Raw genomic sequence first — 19,385 nt, forward strand, 5'->3', positions numbered from 1 at the left:
CTCCAACCCCCACCCCCACCTCCAAGGCAGCCCCTAATGGGGGCTGCAGGCCTGGGCATGTTCTGAACTTACATTTTTCTGCTCCAAGGTTAGGAGGCAGCTGAGCTCCCATAGCTGCCTTGTGTCTTACGTTGCTTATAGTCCTGGCTGCCCGCTGTGTCTTGCCACATTTCAACCTCCGCATTTACATAGAAGCTTCCAGGTTTCCGTATCTTTTTGCCTTTGCCGCCTGTGGAGCTGTGGGAGATACAGCAGGACTGGGCATGACCAGAGCAGAGGGCCACAGAGCAGAGGTCCTGGGACATATGGCCTTCTACCCAGGCAAGAGGAACCCCTTTGTCCTGGCCCTTCCTCCAGCCATGCTCCCGCTCGCAGGGCAAGGAGTCCGTGTCCTTCTGGAGCCTAACCCCCTCTTCTGGACCATTCTCTGGGTACCTGGCTAAATAGCCCTGAGGGCTTCTGAGTCTGCCCTGGCCTCACCCCCAAATCTGGGGGACTGTGGGCAATGGGTACACCCCGAACCCCACGGCTGGCAAGGGTAGCTGTTCTTGGGACTGGCTGGCCTGGCTGGAGCTGGGTGGTGTGGGCTGTGTGTGCACACAGTGTGTGGGGAGCCAGGGGTAGGAAGAGAAGGGGTGGAAGGTGGGGTCTCGCTCGTTTCATTTATAAAAATGATATCAGGGTCCGCCTCATGGGATTACTTCGGGCATTCGGTGCCCATGCTAAGGCGTGTCTAGGCCAGTGTCTGGCCAGGATAAACCCCAGCATCTTAGTACGGCTCTGAGAAGAGACACAGATGTCAGGTGAACGAAGAGTGGCTGGTGAGAGGTGCAGGGGTGAGTTTGCTGCCCGAGGGCAGGGGGCACCTGCACTAGCACCCTTCTACTGCCCGCAGGGTCTGGGGAGAAGGGGTTCCTGAATTTCCGCGTGCTTAGATTTGTGGATCGGCATGGCCGTAATCTTTGGCGGGTCCTCACTTGGCAGAAGGCTCTGAAGTCAGCACATTATCTCATTACATCCTGATGACATTTTTATGACAAAAGTGTGCAGGTGGGGGAAGGGAGAGCGTGGTTGTGAAACCTTTGAGACTGTGTTCAGAATGCACTCGGGGACTGGCATGGGCTCCCGCCCTCTCCTCCCCGAGCCCCACGCAGACCTCTTTCTTACATTTATTCGTTCACTCAATCCTTTCTGCAAATACTCACGGAGAGCCCTACTATGTGCCCGAGGGGAATATGATGGAGAGTAAGACCAAGTCCTCTTTCCTCATGGAGTTTATATGAAAATGAGAAAAAATATCGCCTCATAATGAGTGTAGGAAATTAAGGTAGAGGTGATGGGACTGGGCATGAATTGGGGCTACTTTGGAGCAGGCATGAGTGTGACCCTGAAAGGATGACGTTGATGCTGAGCAGAGAGTGAGGAGAAAGAGCCGCCACGTGATGATCGGGTGAGGGTAGTTGGTGCAAAGGCCCTGAGGCAGGGAGGTGCTAGATGAAGGAACAGAGAGGAAGTCAGTGTCCAGAAGCATCGCAGGTGAGGAGGGGAGTATAGGCAGAGACTGATCTCTGTGGGCTTAAGTTGGGATTTTACGTCAGTGTATTGGGAAGCCATTGGTTGTTTTAAGTAGAGATGACAAATGATCTGATTTAGGTTTCTTTTGGATTAGTTTTTTATTTTGAGAGTATTGTCCATTCACATACAGTTGTAAGAAATAATACAGAGAGATTCCATGTGTCCTCTCTCTCTTTTGGATCCCATGTACTGTTCACGCTGTTCCTCCCCATGGTGCTCTTGCCAGACTATACGATATGTCACAATCAGAGTATCGAGATATCGACATTGATACGGTCCATGTACAGAATATTTTCTGTACGACGGGACCCCATATATTGCCCTTCTGAAGCCATACCCACTTTCCTCCTGCCCCAAGCCCCCCAAAACCGCTGGTAACCACTAATCTGTTCTCCCCTTTTAAAGTGTTGTCATTTCGAGAATGGAATCACACAGTGGTGACCTTACGGGAGCGGATCCTTTCCCTCATCGTGATTTTCTGGAGAGTCATTCCGGCTGTTGGGTGTATGAGCAGTTGGTTCCTTTCTATGGCTGAGAAGTATTCCACTGTGCGGACGTCCCACAGTTAGTTTCACCAGCTAGCTGTTGAAAGACATCTCGGTTGTTTCCAGTTTGGGGCTATAAATTCGGAATAAAACTGTCGTCATCATTCGGGTACCTTCAGATTTTTGTATGAATACAGGGTTTCATTTCTCTGGGTAAATGCCCACGAGTGCAATTGAAGATTTTCTCCTATGTTTTTTTCCTAAAAGTTTTACAGTTTTGTGTTTGACATTGAAGTCCACGATCCATTTTTTGTTTAAAGATTTTATTCATTTATTTGTCCGAGAGAGAGAGAGAGAGAGAGAGAGAGAGAGAGTGGCAGGCAGAGGGAGAAGCAGGCTCCTCGCTGAGCAAGGAGCCGGATGCGGGACTTGATTCCAGGACCCTGGGATCATGACCTGAGCTGAAGGGAGACCCTTAACTGACTGAGCCACCCAGGCGTCCCAACCATGATTCATTTTGAGTTAATTTTTGCTCAAGGAGTGATGTTTAAGGCAAGAGTTGTTTTTTTTTTTCTTGGTCTGTGGATAGCTGATGGGTCCAGCAACTTTGCTGAAAAGGCCATCCTTCCTTTCTTGAATTGCTTTTGCATGTTTGTCAAAAGCTATTTGGGCATGTTTGTGTTAGTCTCTGTCCTGTTCCATTGGTACGTGTGTCCACGGTTCTGCCAATACCGCTAAGCTTTGTTTGCTGAGCTATAAAGTCTTGAAATCGGATAGACTGATTTTTTCCCCCACTTTATTCTTCCTCTTTAAAATGATTTTACCTACTTTCGTTCTTCTGTCTTTTCATATAAATTTTAGGATAATCCCATCAACAGCCACCAAAAATCTTGATGAGATTTTTGCAGGAATTACATTAAACCTCCAAATCCATTTGGAGAGAATGGATATCTTTGGTCCATGGCATCTTCCAACCCGGGAATATCACGTTTCTCCATTTATTTGGACTTTTTCTGATTTATTTCATCTTTCCTTGATTTCTTACAGCTTGTAGCATACCTGCTCTGTTCTTTTTTTTTCTTTTTTTTCCCTTTTGGAGTGATTGTAAGCAGTGCTTTTTGGTAAAATTGGTAAAATTGGCTTTTCAATTCTAACATCCTTGGGTTCATTACCAGTATATAGAAATGCAATAGATTTTTGTGTGTCTTTATCTTGTATCCTCTGACCTTGTTGAACTCATGTGTTAGTTCAGGGCATTTTTCTGTAAATTCCTTGACACTTTTTTTTTTTTTCAAGGACAATCATGTCATCTGTAAATAGAGACCACGTGTTTCCTCGTTTCTGATCTGTATGCGTGTGATTTCCTTGCCTTTTCTCTGGCTAGAACTGCCAGCACTTAGTGAGTGAGAGTGGAGAGAGCGGAGAGAATGCTTTGTTCCCAGTCAAGGGGAAAAGCATTTCACCAGTAAGTATAATGTCAAATGTCAGGAGATTTCACAGATGCTCCTGATTAAGCCTAGCAAGTTCCCTCTATAACTATTTTTCTGCGGGTTTTATCATGGGTGCCGGTATATAATTTTAAAAAAATATCCTGCTGGGTTCTACTTGCTAATACTTTGTTTAAGGATCTTTACGTCTATCTTCATCATGGCTATTGGTCTGCGGTTTTCTTGTTTTCTACGGTCTTTGTCGGACGTTAGTATCAAGGTCTCATAGAATGAGTTCGAATGTGCTCTCTCCTTTTGCATTTTTCTGGAAGAGATTGTGTAGAATTGGTATTAATTCTTCTTAAACGTTGGGTAAAACTCTCCAGTGAAAACATCTGGGGCTGGAGAGTTCTTTTGAAGGAGTTTTTAAGCTACGAATTCAATTTCCTTAATAGTTATGGGGCTATTCAAATGATCTATTTCAGATTGAGTGAGTTGGGGTGATTTGTGTTTTTCGATGACTTGGTCCATTTCCTCTCAGCTGTTAAATTTATGAGGATAGTCCTATTACCTATTTCATTCCTGATATTGATAACTCGTGCCTTTTCTTCTTTTTCCTTTGTCAGTCTTGCTAGAGCTTTGTTGTTTCACTGGTCTTTTCATTGATTTTTCTCTCATGTTTTTCTGTTTTCATTGATTTCTGCTCTTACCTGCTCTGATCTCTACTCTGTCCTTCCTTCTGCTGGCTTTGAAGTATTTTTCTCTCCTTTTCAGAGGTTCCTGAGATGGGCTGGTTTAGGTTTTGAAAAGATCGCTGGCTGCCATGGGGACAGTGGGCACAGGCAGGCGCAAGGTGATGGTGGCTCACGCCAGGACACTCCCTGGGAAGTGGGAAGAAGTGGGTGAATTCAGGAGGTATCTGGAAACTGAGATGACAAGAGTCTGATCACGAAAGGGCAGGGGCCAATCACGGATAACCCTAAATGTTTGGTTTGAGCGGCTGGCTGGCTGCATGTGTCCTTCATTAAGTTGGGGACCCCCCCCAGTGGTGTCAGCCCTCGGAGGTGGAAACCAGCAGCTCCGTTTTAGCCAAGTGAAGCTGGAGATGCCTGTGGGGGCATCCGTGGGAGGAGGGGTGCAAGTAAGAGGTCTAGTGAAAAAGTCTGGAGTACCGGGAAGATTCCAGGGCTCGGGGCATATTGCATTTCATGGACTCTATGATGTCATTGGCAGGAAGAAGTACATTATCTTACGATCCCTAAGAATTAAACCAATTAAATGATCGCACACCATCAACTGCAATATGAACCCCAGTGTCGCCGATGTTTAACTGTAACAACGTGGGCAAGTTGGAACCCGGGGGAAGTGATGTGACCGAGGATCGGGAGGCTGCAGACTGTGTTCGAGGCTGTGGGACTGGAGGTGGCGTTGGGGATGACTAGATGGAGAAGGGGTGCTGGTCCCCAAATGGTCTGGATACCCCGACCTCAGAGGCAGGGTTAAGGAGGAGGGGCTGCCTAAGGGGATGAGAAGGAGCAGCCAGGGGGGGAGGAGCATCTGGGTGTCCCGGGGAGGTCGGTTTCGGGAGGGGGACCGTGATGGAGAGCCTGAGCCTCCCAAATGCTCTGGGAAACCTGGTAAGACCGGGGCTGAGTGCCCATTAGGGTTGGCAGTGTGGGGTGCTGGGACCCTGGCAAGTGTAGTTTTGGGGAGCGGTGGGGACGGAGGCCGAGATGGCAGGTGCAGAGGAGGAAAGTTTCGAGAAGTTCTTACTGAGAAGGGAGCAGGGGAAGCTGGAGGCAGCGGGGGGTCAAGGGAGGGATTTTGTTTGTTTTGAAGACAGGACGTATGGGAGCAAAATTGTAAACTGTTTGTAGGCTGTTGGGAATGGTACTGGAGAGAGGGAAGGGCAGACGGCCGCTGACAAGCCTAGAGCTGGGGAACCTGCAGCAGGAGGGGAAGGGGGACCTTGTCAGAGCTGCAACAGGGGGACAGGCCGAGAGCAGGGGCACCTGCCACCCATGTGGGTTCACCCATGTGATGCTGGGATGGTTTGATTTGGGGGGCGACTCTACCAACTCCTAAGGGCCTTGACGGCAGGCCCGCAATGTCCCCCTCCCCTTGTTCTCAGGGCTCGCTATGAAGTCCTATACACCGAGGTGCTTGGCCATGCTCATTAAAGGACGCAGCCATCTCCTTGCTACATAGAAGCAAAGCTGTAATCCAGTGTGTCCTGGGTGGATTCTCCCATTCTGTGATTTTTTTCTGCATTGGATTTCTGTAGTGTGTGTGTGTGTGTGTGTGTGTGTGTGTGTGTGTGTGTGTGTGTATGGGGGGGGACCGGTGGGGGAGGGCATGTTAGAGACTCACAGCAGTCGCGTCCCTGATATGAGACCTGGTCCTGGGTTTCCCTGGGGCAGTGATATTGGTGCAGAGAGCTGGGGGATGAGGGGGTTTCCCTAGGGAAGGGGGGTGGGGGTGGCAATAGGCCGGGAGGGCCAGGTAGGGGGGCCTTCTCCAGCCAGCGCCACAGTGAGGGGCTGTATGCTGAGACTTCCCTGTGAGAGGCCACAGGACCAGCTCCACACCCAGAGGAAGGCAGAGAGGACGAGCCGGGCCTCCTGGCTCTGTGCCTCGGTTTCCCTTTCTGGGGAATGAGGATATAACCGTCTGTCTTGCTTTGGGGTGGAAATCATACCCCTCGCTGTGCCTTGATCAAGGCAGCAGGAAGGCCGGCATTATGGATGCTGCCCTCCTGCCCCCCTGAGCTTCCCCCGCACCCCGGGGCCACTGCTGGGGGGGTGGGCCAGGCACAGGGCCTGCCTTACAGATTGGGAAGACTGAGCCCCAGGGACTCGGGGGTTAAGTTTTCCTCGGCCTGGCTTCCCTGCCCTGGCTGTCCCCCTGGCCCCTCGGAGCTCTTTGATGGCATTAGAGCCAACCTTTTCCAGATGTGCTGAGCGGAGGGGTTTGCTGGAACTCTTCGGGGGGCTTCATCTGCCTCCTTCATTCCCCCTCCACCAGACGGCCCCCTGCCGGCCAGCCTCCCCCCTCTGGTTGGGTTGCCTGCTGCCTGCAAGGCCCTGCGACGGCCTGAACTTAGTACTTTCTTAAAACGCAGCCTTTCTTCTTTGCCCCTCCTCCGCAGCCGGCCTGTGTGGGTCGAGCAGCTCCTGAGGCTGACCCCTGCAGCTGGGGGCTGGTCTGGGCTGCCGTCCCCCTCCCCCGCCATGACCCCACCTCCTCCNACTGCCCGCTGGGCCCGCTGTCCCTTGCGTCTGGTACTTAGGGATGACTAGCTGGGATCTGGAGGAGGCCAATGGCTGAAAACCCCCTCCTCCTGCCTCTGAACTGCAGGGGACAGCCCCTTCCCTCCCACTGGCCCGCTGCTATTAATCAAGAGATTAATAATCTACTGCCTCCCTTTCTGAACCCCCCACTCCCATTTCCTGTTGAGTCTCCAGCCTGTCTCGGTACCTCCCAGTCTGGTCCTCCTCGCGGTGGTCCCTGGTGCGGAAGTGGGGCCAGGGCAGGAGACTGCGGGCTGAAATGCCCAGTGAAGGAGGGGCACCGGTGCCCCCCCATGAGGTCTCTGGGCTGGTGATGCCCAGACCATAGCCCCGTGCTGGCACCCACCGAGGGACCTCTTGATGCTTTGGAGACCCCCACCTTTGGAGTCCAAAGAGCCATGGCTTCCACTTACACACCTCCAGTGATGGGCACCTCATCCCTCCCTGGACCCCATTTTTCAAATGCCCTCTCATGTGACCTCCTGCACCCAGGGCCACGTTTGGGGAAATATAGGACACATCTGCACCCTTTCTGGGGCACTCAAGGAGTGGCTGTAGGAGTTTGGGGGCCTCTGAGAGGACCTCATGACTTCAACCCTCTGTGCTTCCTGAGAGGGTCCCTCAGGACAAACTGCTCACAGTGGGGGCATCTTCCGAACATTGTTGACCAGATAAGAACACACCAGCCCCACCAGGAGGCCTGGGTCGGTCAGACCTCTGCCACTTTATAGGCTGGTGCCTGACCCCATGCTCCTCCACAGCCTCAGTTTCCCCTTCTGTAAAATGAGGCCATTCATCCCAGCCCTGCCCCTCTTTCTTGGCCAGCAGCCGCCCGACTCCCTTCCCCACCTTCCATCTCTCCCTTCCCATCTGGGGACCCCACAGCCAGCCACAGGTGGGGTCTTTCTAGAAAGCCAATCTGACCAGCACACTGCTCAGCCACAGCCCCTGGGTGGCCTCCCCTTGGCTGGGAGGCGTTGGTTTCCTAGTGGGTGCAAGGCTGTCTGTTGAGGGGCAGGAAAACCACATCAAGTCTTCTGTTTAGTTTTTAATCTCTAAAGTAAGAGCGAAATTAAGCTCTACTGATTTTTAATATATGCAAAGACAGTAAATAATACATGTATATATACAAGGGTAGATTAATACATGTATATTGCAGACTCGAACATATTTTGCTGATCAGAAGCGTGCTCCGAAGGCCTGGCGAGCGCCAGCCAGTGTGGTCTCCCCAAACCCAGGCCAGACTCCTTGCCTGGCTTGGGGCTCTCGTAGCTGCCCTGCCTCTGCGTTGTCTGCTCCCCAAATGCACCAGATCTCACTCCAAAGCACCCCCTGGCTCTCCTGGTGCTGGCCGCCCCCTCACCATCTCAGCGCAGCAGAACTTCCCTATGCGTTCTGCGACATGGAAGACTTTTCTGGCCCCTCGTCGTGGAAGTGGCCATGCCCTGCCTCCCCATCCCTGTGGGCCATCGGTGTCCAGGGATGTCCCCCAGCCCGACACCCTGAGCTCCTCTGGGGACCCACGGTGTCTTGCTTAGCATTGGACTTCCCTGCCTGGGACTCCATTTGCTACACCAGTCACTGATTGTTTCCTTCATTCCCTAATTTTTATTGCGTGCACACATGATGTGCTATACCCCGAGCTAGGCCTGGGGTGCAGCAGTGGCTTTAGTGGAGGGGACAGATGTCAGATCGATAACTGCACAGCTGGTGGTGAGTGGAAGATGAGCCAGGGCTCTATGACAGTATAAACCCAGGGCATGCAGCCTGCGGTGGGGGTGGGTGTGACTGAGGGCGGGCTGGTCAAGGCGGCCTTCTCGGAGGAGGCGGCACTTCTGACTTGGATATTTATTGAGTCACAACCCCCGGGAGAATCTATGTCCTTGAGTTTGCCAGGTGACAGGTGACGGTGAGGGAAGTCCCAGGATCCAACCGTCAGAGGAAGCAAATGCATAAAGGTCCGAAGTCCCTAGATTTGGGTCGTCTTGGGGGGAAAACTACCCCAGAACTGGTGATGTGGGAGACACCACTGGGAGACTCCAGATTGCGTTTGGAGAATTTCAAGGTAGGAAGGGATCTTTGAGTCTGGTGCACCTCAGTGCAGACTTTATAGCGGGCTCAGAGACAGGGGGACTCACTCACGGCTCGCAGATGGGCAGAGATGTATTGGAATGAACTAGAAACACAGCAGCCAGAAAGCCCTGTGTTTATCTTGCCTGACTGCATGTTTGCTCCCCTCGGGCCAAGTCAGCCTGGGCTGTCCTTGCGGGGGGCCACCCTGCACACACGCTCCAGTGTCTCGATCGCTGTGTCGGGATCTTGACTGGACCAGCAAAACCCAAGGGGCCTCCTCTGACCTCTTAGATGCAGCAGGGGTGGGAGGTGGGGGGCAACTTGATGAAAGGACGGGCCCTGGGGGGTATGCAGTCAAGGGGGGAACGGGCTTGTCCACTTCCTGGTGGTGCAAGCCGATTGGGGGCTCCACTGCCCACCAGTCACACAGCTCGGGCAAGGACTCTGTCCTCATCCACAAGGTGGGATGGTGATACTCAGAGTATCAGGGGGCTGAGCCCCCTAGGGGTTCAGCAGATATAACACCCTTACACTCCTCTTCCTTTCCTATGCCAGCTTTGGCACCTGTAAATCTAGGAACGCTGAGCTAGTCAGAGGCCTCAGGAGGGCTTCCTGGAGGAGAGGGCATTTGAGGTGATGACTGGGCCTTAACTGGGTAACAGAGAGAGAGCGAGAAAGAGAGAGAGCAGCGCTTCAGTGATCAGGGATGTGGTACACTGGAGATTTGGAAGGCCAGTACGGCTGGAAAGCAGGAGCGAGGGGCTCAAGAGTCAAAGGGGAGGCTGGTGGACGCCAGGCCAGAGCCCCCAGGGTTTGTGGGCCACCACTGCACGGGGACACTGCAGCACCATAGAGTCGAGAGGAAGTCAGAATGGAGGAGCATCCCCACCTTGGGGGGCATCATGCCTCAGAGGCCAGTCTTGTTTCTCTTCCTCCAATATCCCCCCGGAGTCATTCAAGCCTTAATGGTGGGGGTCACACCCAGGTCACTGTGGCCCCCACCCAGGACCTCATCCTTGGCCCTCCACATTGATGCCAAGGAACAAGGCTCCTGCCACCACCTGGATGGGGGGGTAAGCCCCGTGCAGGGGTGCAGCCTCTGCTGGGGAGCCCGAGGCAAGCCGGGTCCCATCCAGGAGCTCGGTGTCCCCCAGTGAGACTGAGCTCAAGGTCGTCAGAGCTCAAGGTCGTCAGAGGTTCGGCCAAGGTTGTAAACCTTGGAGTTATGGCCGTTTGTCTTCTCGTGGAGATGGCCTGGGGGCTGTGCTGATTTGAAAGGGATTGCTTCCTGGGGCGAGGGATGGGAGTGGGGTGGGAGGTCTCTCTGCCCCTTGGGAACAGTCTTGAAATGGCAGCAGGTGGTACAGTTGCCCCCTTACCTCACAGAAGCACTCCGGACTGCATGCGTGCGTGCGTGTGTGTGTGTGTGTGTGTGTGTTTGTACTTCTGTTGATTGATTTTTTAATTTGATTTTTGACAAATGATGTCTATCTAAAGTGCACAACGTGGTGTCTGGATATATAAACACACTGTGAAATGATTACCCACGATCAAATCAATGAACATCTCCGCCACCTCCCATAGTGACCGTTTGTGTTGTGTATGGTGAGGGCACTTGGGATCTCCTCTCTTAGCAGATTATTTTTTAAAGATTTTATTTATATACTTGAGAGAGAGCAAGAGCAAAAGAGAGAGCACGAGCAGGTGGGAGGGGCAGAGGGAGAGGGAGAAGCAGACTCCCCACTGAGCAGGGAGCCTGACTCGGGGCTCNATTTTATTTATATATTTGAGAGAGAGCAAGAGCAAAAGAGAGAGCATGAGCAGGTGGGAGGGGCAGAGGGAGAGGGAGAAGCAGACTCCCCACTGAGCAGGGAGCCTGACTCGGGGCTCGATCCCAGGACCCCAGGATCACGACCTGAGCCGAAGGCAGACGCCTCACTGACTGAGCCACCCAGGCTCCCGGAGGGTAGATTTTTCTCGACTCAGCCTACCAATTCAGTGCTGGGCTCTTCTGGAAATCCTCACACTTTTTACCAGTTATGGCGGGTTCGCCCAGTCTGGGGGACACATACAAGTACCCATCACAGTACCCAACATTTATTGCATCTCCTACCTGGAAATTGTCTTAAGTACTTAATGTAAATCTCTCTTCCTCACCTTGAGCTGCTGTAAAAAAATGCTGCAGACTGTTGGCTTAAGCCATAAACATGGATTCAGTAGACAGCCCTTGAGTTTGGGCAGCCCAAGATCAAGGTTATGGAGCAGTTGGACCCCTGGCACTGCTGCTTGGCGTGTGAATTGCTTTGTCCAGATAGGTTTGGGGCATCTGTTTGCCGCAGCTATTAAAGAGAAACCTATATCCATCCTATGGGCCAGCAAGGCTGCTCCTGGGAATATACTCCAGAGGAATGAAGACGTGTTCACAAACATCTTTCTCCATCCTAGTTCGAGACCAGAAACAACCCAAATGGTCATCAACCAGAGAATGGACCAATTGGGCCATATTTGTATAAGGGAGTATTATTTAGCAATAGAAAGGAACGGAATACCCCCGCTCTTAGCAATACGGTTGAACCTCCGGCTAAGGCTAAGTAAAAGAAGGCGGGCACAAGCCAGGGCATGCTGCGAGGTTCCGTGTATATGGGATTCTAGAAGGGGGGGCAGATAGAAATCAGAATGGATACATCTGGGGGTGGGGTAATCGTCTTGGAGGGGTCATGGGGGACTTTTGAGTTGGGAACGTTGGTTTACACATAGGTAAAAGTTTATTAAGCTAGGGGCGCCTGGGTGGCACAGCGGTTAAGCGTCTGCCTTCGGCTCAGGGCGTGATCCCGGCCTTATGGGATTGAGCCCCACATCAGGCTCCTCCTCTATGAGCCTGCTTCTTCCTCTCCCACTCCCCCTGCTTGTGTTCCCTCTCTCGCTGGCTGTCTCTATCTCTGTCAAATAAATAAATAAAATCTTAAAAAAAAAGTTTATTAAGCTAAACGCTTGATTTATCTATTTTGCTGCATGTAAATTATGTTTTAATAAAAAAGAAAAAAAACCCATTTTAATGTGAGGCGTGAACTCAGTGTTCAGCTTCATAGCACCGTGGCCCGTGGTCGTCTGTTCACGTGGGTGGTTCTGTGGCAGAGCGGAGCCGTGCCCGTCTTCTTCATGCTTGTGTTCTCATTGTCTGACACACAGTAGGCTCTCGGTGTGTACCTGCTGAGTACATGGGTGAGTGTTGGGTTCAAACCAAGCTCTGTAAAAAGGTGCTGTGGGAAGGCTTGGGAGGGAGTCTGTGGACACTGGCCAGGAGCAGGGGTGCTTCACAGCTGAGGACAGGTCATGTGAGTCACACCCTGAAGGCTCTTGGGAATTTTTCTCAGGCAGAGTAAAGGAGGAAGGGCATGTAGGCAGAGGAGCCTGCATGTGCAAAGGCCCAGTGGCAGGAAGAGCAGGTTGTGCTGTGGTGGTAGGAGCCTTGGCTGCTGGTGGCAGGAGGAAGGGAGCGCAGAAAGATAAGCAGGGCCTTCTTTACTGACTTAAAGAGCTTAGTCCTTAATCTTTGGGAGCCATGGAAGGTTTTGAGAGAGGGCAATCACAAAATCGGATCTACATTTTAGAAAAATCACTGGGTTTGTAGACCGGACCCCAGCGAACAGGCTGGGAGTTCTTTGTGAAATGTAGGAGGGGGAAGCCCAGCCTGGGCCAGGCTGCAAACACTGCCTGGTGCCCAGGGCACTCAGGGGAGACCTGAGGGGTCTGCTAGGCTGGTCCCTGGCCCTCAGGGCTGGCGAAGCAGCGCCACCTACTGGTGTGCCCTGCTCCTGGCCATCACAGGTCATCCGGTTCCTTCTGGTCCCAGAGTGGGGCAAGTCAGCCCATGGCCCTCTGCATGAGGGGCATAAAGGGACCTTCTGTGGGGGACGAGCTTTCCTTCTGGCACAGAGCCTGAGATCGGATCTTGTGCAGATGCAGGGAGGGAAAATATTCCTTTGTGCTGAACAAACGCAAATTAGTGTTGGTAGGTTCTGCCAGTTCTGCCCGCATGTGAATTCTAATCCTATTACCTACTGGCAGTGTGACCTTGAGAAAGTTAATTAACTTCTCTGTGCCTCAGTTTTCTCATCTGTAAATTAGGATTAGTAATAGTATCCACCCGTTAGGATTGTTGTGAGTCGGCACATGGACAACACTCAGAGCGGTGCCTTGAGCAGGGCGGATACTCAAAGCTCTTATATTTATTATCTATCATCATCGTCATTCAAGGCATGGAGGGGGGATGCCTGGTGCATTTGCGTGGCTCAGGGGCTGGAGGGGGAGGGGCAGCCTTTGCCTCGAGGGGCCGGAGAGCGGCTGTGTGAGCAGGACAAGGGCTCGCATGCATGGCTAAGCAGTCAGACCCTCCTGACCACACTGGGGACGGTGGAAGGGCGTGGGCCAGGAGGAATGGAGTCAGATCTGCATTTTGCGAACCCAGCATCTGTGCACGCTTCCTGCTCTGGGCGCCTCGCACACGCTCCCTCCCAGTGAGCCTCATGCTCCGCATCCTGGTCTCTGGTGTCCTCATAAGTCATGTGTGCAAGTTAGTATTGTGAGTTGAGACACAGCCCGAAGCCCACAGTCCGGGGCCCCATCCACTCTATGGTGCTGAGGTTATGGGAGGCGCCCATCCGTGGCATCAGCTGCGCTTGACCCTTTCCCTGCCCACACGCCTGCCCCAGGTGGGGGTTTCATAGCTTTTCTGCTCCCTCTCAGCCGGAGCGACATCTTATTCCAGGAATCAGTAAAAAAACTGGTGTCTTTTATCTAAATTAAACGCCCCCCCGCCCCCCCGCCCCCGAGCTGGGCCTGCCTCCGGCTGGGAGATCTGCAGCAGGAAGGCCATGTGAGGGCGTGAGCAGGTGAATGAGTGCCTGTGAGTGCTGAGTGTGCAAAAGAGTGTGAGCACGTGTGCATGTGTGAGCATGAAAGCCCGGGGGCCCGTGTGTGCGTGCGGGAGGGTGTGCGTACGTGACTGTGTGCGTGTGTGCTCATTATTGCCTCTTTATTATCTCTCTGTGCTCCTTGGAGCCGGGCTCATCAACCCACTGGTGGCCCGTCAGGCCACTTGCCCTGGGGACTGGGGATGATGCCCCACTCCTCTGCCAGCCCCACCCCTCTGGCCTGCCTCAGAGCTTCCAGGGGGCAGTCCAGAGCCTAAAGATCGAGGTCCGCTGTCCTGGTTCCAGCGCGGACGTCTCTCCATGCAGACTCCTGGCTTCTCACTCAAAAGTTTCCTGCCCCTGGCTGCACACAGCCTCACCCCCCGCTTAGATCTCCAGGGGGAAGCTGGTTTGCCAGAATGTTCATGAAACGTGAGCGAGAGGACTTTTTTTTTTTTTTAAGAGAAATTAGTGTAACAGTATTGTTCACACTGAAAGCAGTACTCCTGAAATTTGAGACGTGAACTCGTGTGTTTTCCTGTCAACGGGGCATCTTGAAACGTCACGCCTGCTGCTCCCAGTTAATTCATAATTTTCCCGTTCACCGATTAAGTTGCTTGGTGTCAGCAGATTTGGATTTTGTGAAGTCACGTAGCTTTGCTCTCAAGGGGAAGATGTGCGGACGTGATCAAGCAGCGAAGTTATAATGATGCACGCACATTGAATCATAGAGCCAAGTGTATCCCCCTGGTGAGACTGGGTCATATGTTTGTGAGTGTGTGTGTGTGCACGTGTGTGTAGTGAGGTACCATTAACATTCCACGTTATGTTTGTTTCAGGTGCACAGTATTTGATATGATATTTGCATGTATTGCAAAATGATCACCACAATAAGTCTAGTTCATATCTGTCACCAGACACAGTTACAAAAATTGTTTTTCTTGTGATGAGAACTTGAAGTTCTACTCTCCTAGCAATTTTGATACATGCCACTCGATGTTCTTAACTACAGTCACTATGCTGCACATTGCATGCCAGGACCTTTACATTTTATTTTATATCTGGAAGTTTCTGCCTTTTGATCCCCCTTCACCCATTATGCCCACCCCTGCCCCCCGACTCTGGCAACCATCGGTCTCTCTGTATCTATGACCTTGGTGGTTTCTTCCTTAGATTCCACATATAAGTGAGATCATCCAGTATTTGCCTTTCTCTGTCTAACTTATTTCACTCAGCATCATGACCTCGAGGTTCATCCATTGCTGTCACAAATGGCAAGATTTCCTTCTTTTTTATGGCTCTGTAATATTCCACTGTGTCTCGCTACATCACATTTCCTTATCCGTTCCCCCATCGAGACACTGAGGTTGTTTCCATGTGTTGACTATTGTAAATAAGGCTACGATGAACATGGGGGTGCAGATCTTGTTTGAATTTGTGTTTTTGTTTTCTTTGGATCAACCCCCTGGAGTGGGATTCCTGGATCAAATGGGAGTTCTATTTTTCATTTTTTGAGGCACTGCCCTACCATTTCCCACAGCGGCTGCACAGTTTATGCTCCCACCAACACTGCGTGAGGTCTCCCCTTTGTCCACATCGTCGCCCACACCCGTTGTGTCTTGTGTGTTGATGGTAGCCATTCTGACGGGTGTGAGGTGAGAGCTCACTGGGGTTTGGTCACATATCTTATGTCTCAGAGTTCTGTAAAATAGTATCAAGCTTTTTTACAAGAAAAATGTCAGAACTGAAGGAGTGTGAAATTTGGCCCTGGAGTTTGCAAGGGGAAAGGGTCCCGCGACGGGACTGCAGGTTTTCATTGGTGTGCCTCTCTCATCNATCCACAGCAGTTTGCAAGGGGAAAGGGTCCCGCGACGGGACTGCAGGTTTTCATTGGTGTGCCTCTCTCATCCACGAGGCTCTGATTTTCCCGAGGAAGGGACTCAGTTCTATCAGTCTGTGACCACAGTACCGCATGTAGTTGGCGCTCGGTAAGTGTTCATTGGATGAATCGACCAAAGGAAATGATTGGGACAAAGCGTTGGAGTTGAGGAACTTTGGGTGGTTAGAAGTTGCACACGTCCTAACGATAGTTTTCTTGTCCTTCTTCATGGTCTTGGTCAATGTCTTAGCTCAGGCTGCCATAGCAAAGGGTCAGACCGGGGGGTTTCAACAACAGAAATGTGTTTTCTCAGATGGCCACCTTCTCGCTGGGTCCTCAGATGGCCTCTCCCCAGTGCGTGCATGGACTCAGAGATCTCTTTCTCTGTCCTCCTCCTCTTATAAGGCCACCAGCTCTGATGGATTAGGGCCCCACCCTTATGACTTCATTAAACAATAATTACATCCCAAAGACCCTATATGCAAATATAGTCACATGATGGGGGCGGGGCTTGAACATATGGATTCTGGGGACGCAATTCAGTCCATGGCAGACATTTTCCCACCCTCGGTGGCCATGCTTGGAGACTTGCCAGAAGGCAGAGCTGGGAGGGACTTCAGAATGCAACTGACACAGAGAGCAGTGGTCACTTGCCCAGAGCTACACAGCCAGTGGGCACAGAGCCGGGATGACTGGCTCCGCTACCCAGGCGGCTCCCAGAGCCCTGGGCTGGGTGCTGTCTGCAGAAGTGGGAGCGGGGGCCGGTGGACAGGTGCTCACACTCTGCTGATGCTGCCCTCGTGTTAGTTACAGGACTCTGATCAGACCCACGTACAGAGTGTCTTACCGCACGGTGACGGCGCTGGAGTGGAGATGCTGTCCTGGCTTCACCGGGAGCAACTGTGAGGAGGGTGAGTCTGCCGGGGTGTGGGGGGCTGGGGCGCAGGGTGCTGGGGGCCGGGGCACCGGCTGGGCTGGGCTGCGGAGTCTCTGATGTTGCTACCACCCTGCCATGGGCACCGAGGTAGGGCCCTGTGTGCATTAGTTGGGTGGAAGAGAAGCATGAATCCTGGCCTGGGGGAGGGGATTCAGTTGATAGCCTCTTTCTTCCGCTCTGGATCGCACTTACCCGGGAATCGGGGCGGGCGGAGCTGGCTGCCGGCTTTCTGTTCACCAGCCTTGGAGCCACGTCTATTGTGAAACGAGGCACACGGATCTGGTGGCAGCGGAATGACGGTCCTGCCCTTCCGCCTGGCTCGAGCCCAGGGGGAGGTTGGGAGGATAGAGCCTAGAGCTGGGGCTTTCTTTCTGAGCCCTCCGGACCCAGTCCCAACCTGCCTCTGGAGCCTGATGGGGCCAGGGAGGGCCCGCAGCAAATCCCGGCTGCGCTCGCGGCCAGGGAAAGCAGGTCCTACCCAACCGACAGATTCACAGCCCATCTTGTTCACAGGGTTAGCCGGTTGACCTGGAGGCTCATGGGTCAGTTTTGCATTTGGAAACGGTAGTTTTCCACGACATGGACTTTCTGATCAAATGATTTTCCCTCATCTTTTTTATTACCTAACCTGCTGACTTTTGTTTTACGGATTTGCTTTTATAAATTAGGTGATTATAAAGTTATAATAAGTTGTAATATGTTTGGTATATACTTTTATTGAAAACTGCCCCAAATTCTTTGGGTTACAAATAATAACAGGATAATCACAGAAAGTAATAATAATGATGATGCTTCTGTGGGCCTGTGGCCCAAAGCAGAGCGGAAGGAAGGGTCTGGAATGGAAAAGGGTCCAGTGGTGCTGCCCTTCCTGACTCAGAAGGCACCTGATCCTGGGAGGCCTTTGTTCAGCACTGGGAAGGCTTTGGGAGCCCTTCTCTCAGCTCCCAGAGCCTCCGAGCTCCCCCTGACCCCATCCTTGCCTCAGCCGACTATAATCATGTGTTTTCATGTCTGCTCACCCCCAAGCCCCCAAACTGCCACTCGACACACTACAGACTGTTTCTTCTAAGGATAACTGAGCCCTCCCGGAATAGGGACCCTTCCGCCCTCCCCGGGAAACCACTGTAATGTTGAGGCATGTACGGTTTGTCATCTGTCCTCATGTTCTCTTTATTAAAGGAACAATCCAGTAAACGAAGTGTAAGTCTCAGATGTCTGAGTCATATACCTCACGCAAATAGATAAAGGGCACGTGAGTGAGTGATTCAAAAGGGGGGTTCGAGTCATTGATACAGAGGCAGACTGGGGAGCCCAAGACTACCCTTAGGTATGATAATTCGCTGAGAGAACTCAACAGGGCCAAAAAGCTATTGCTTGCACCTTATGGTTTTATTGCAACGAAAGGTACGGATTCAAATCCTCCAAGGGAAGAAACCCATGGAACAGAGTCCAGGAGGGTTCCACACACACAGAACTGCCAGTTGTCCCCTCCAGCTGAGGTGCAGACAGCAATGAACTCCTCCCCACACATGTAAAACACATTGACAAAAATGTTGTGACCAGACGCTGGCAGGAGCCTCACCCCGTACCTCCCCGAAGAGCAATGGTTCACTCTTTGCTAATTCGGGACCCCCGTGATTTTATAGATCACAGCTACCACGAATAAGGGAATGAATCTTGTCTAAGTATCTAGAACTATAGGGATGTATCTAGAAATGTTTTTGCTTATTGCAAAGGTTAAGTCCGTGTTCAGTGTAGAAAAGGGGAAGAAACCCAGAATCATACCTCTCAAGGTTAACCTTGAGTCTCACTTTGGTGAAAACCTCCAGACCTTTTTTCTGTCCTTTTATACAGTTGTAGTATTTTGGTAACTTTCTTTTTCATATAAGTTACCATGTGTGTTTCTCCTTGTCAATAGATAGCTTTCTGTAGCATTATTTTTAGTGGCTATAAAATTTGGGTACATACTTTATTAAGTAAATCCCTACTGCAAGATATTTAAGTTTCTCCCAAGTTTTAAATTATTGATGACGTTACTCCAAATATCCTTTTTTTTTCCTGACATAAAATTTACGTACTCTGACATGCATCAATCTTAAGTGTACACTTTGATGAGTTTTGATTCGTGTACATATTTCTATCACCTTCTGGAAAGTTCTCATCCCTTAGCAGCCACTGTCCTGATTTCTATCATCATAGATCAGTTTTACCTATTCTTGAACTTCATATAAATGGAACCATATAATATATGCTCTTGTGCATGGTTTCTTTTAATTAATAGAATGTTTTTGAGATTTATTCATATTGTGATAGGTATATGAGTAGTTTACTCATTTTTATTACTGGGTATTATTCCATTGTGTAAATAGCCACAATTTTATTTATGCATTGTCCTGTGGCTAGATCTTCGGGTCATTTCTAGTTTTTGGCTTTAAGAATAAAACTTCTGTGAACATTCTTGTAATGTCTTTCTGTGGACATATGTTTTTATTTCCCTTGGGAGTAGGATTGTGATGAATTTATAGACCAATTTGGGGAAAATACACATCTTAATAATGAGTCTTCTGATTCATGAACATGGTATAGCTCTCCATTTATGTAGGAATTTAATTTTCAGCTTCCAGAGTAGAGGTATTGCTTATCTCTTATTAAATTTATTTCTAAGTATTTCTAAGCCTTGAAGTTTTGGTGCTTAAAAAATTGGATTGCTTTTTAAATTTTCATTTCATTATTATTTTTCTGCTAGCATATAGAAATATTTTTGATTTTTAATATTGACTTCGTATGTAAAAACCATGCTAAATTC

The 19,385-nt window shown here is 50.8% G+C and overlaps 1 protein-coding gene across 3 annotated transcripts in view; it reads left to right on the plus strand.

The window, feature by feature from the left end:
* COL26A1 (collagen type XXVI alpha 1 chain) overlaps positions 1-19,385 on the plus strand; it is a 143,336-nt gene that overhangs the window by 46,564 nt on the left and 77,387 nt on the right. For 2 of the 3 annotated variants that reach the window (XM_034669955.1, XM_034669953.1), the window contains exon 3: positions 16,450-16,553. In XM_034669955.1, the coding sequence (XP_034525846.1) occupies positions 16,450-16,553 (104 nt within the window). The remainder of the gene's footprint in view (positions 1-16,449; positions 16,554-19,385) is intronic. The other variant, XM_034669954.1, reaches the window with a different exon arrangement.

Source organism: Ailuropoda melanoleuca, chromosome 10, assembly GCF_002007445.2.
Source record: "Ailuropoda melanoleuca isolate Jingjing chromosome 10, ASM200744v2, whole genome shotgun sequence".
NCBI classification, from domain to species: domain Eukaryota; kingdom Metazoa; phylum Chordata; class Mammalia; order Carnivora; family Ursidae; genus Ailuropoda; species Ailuropoda melanoleuca.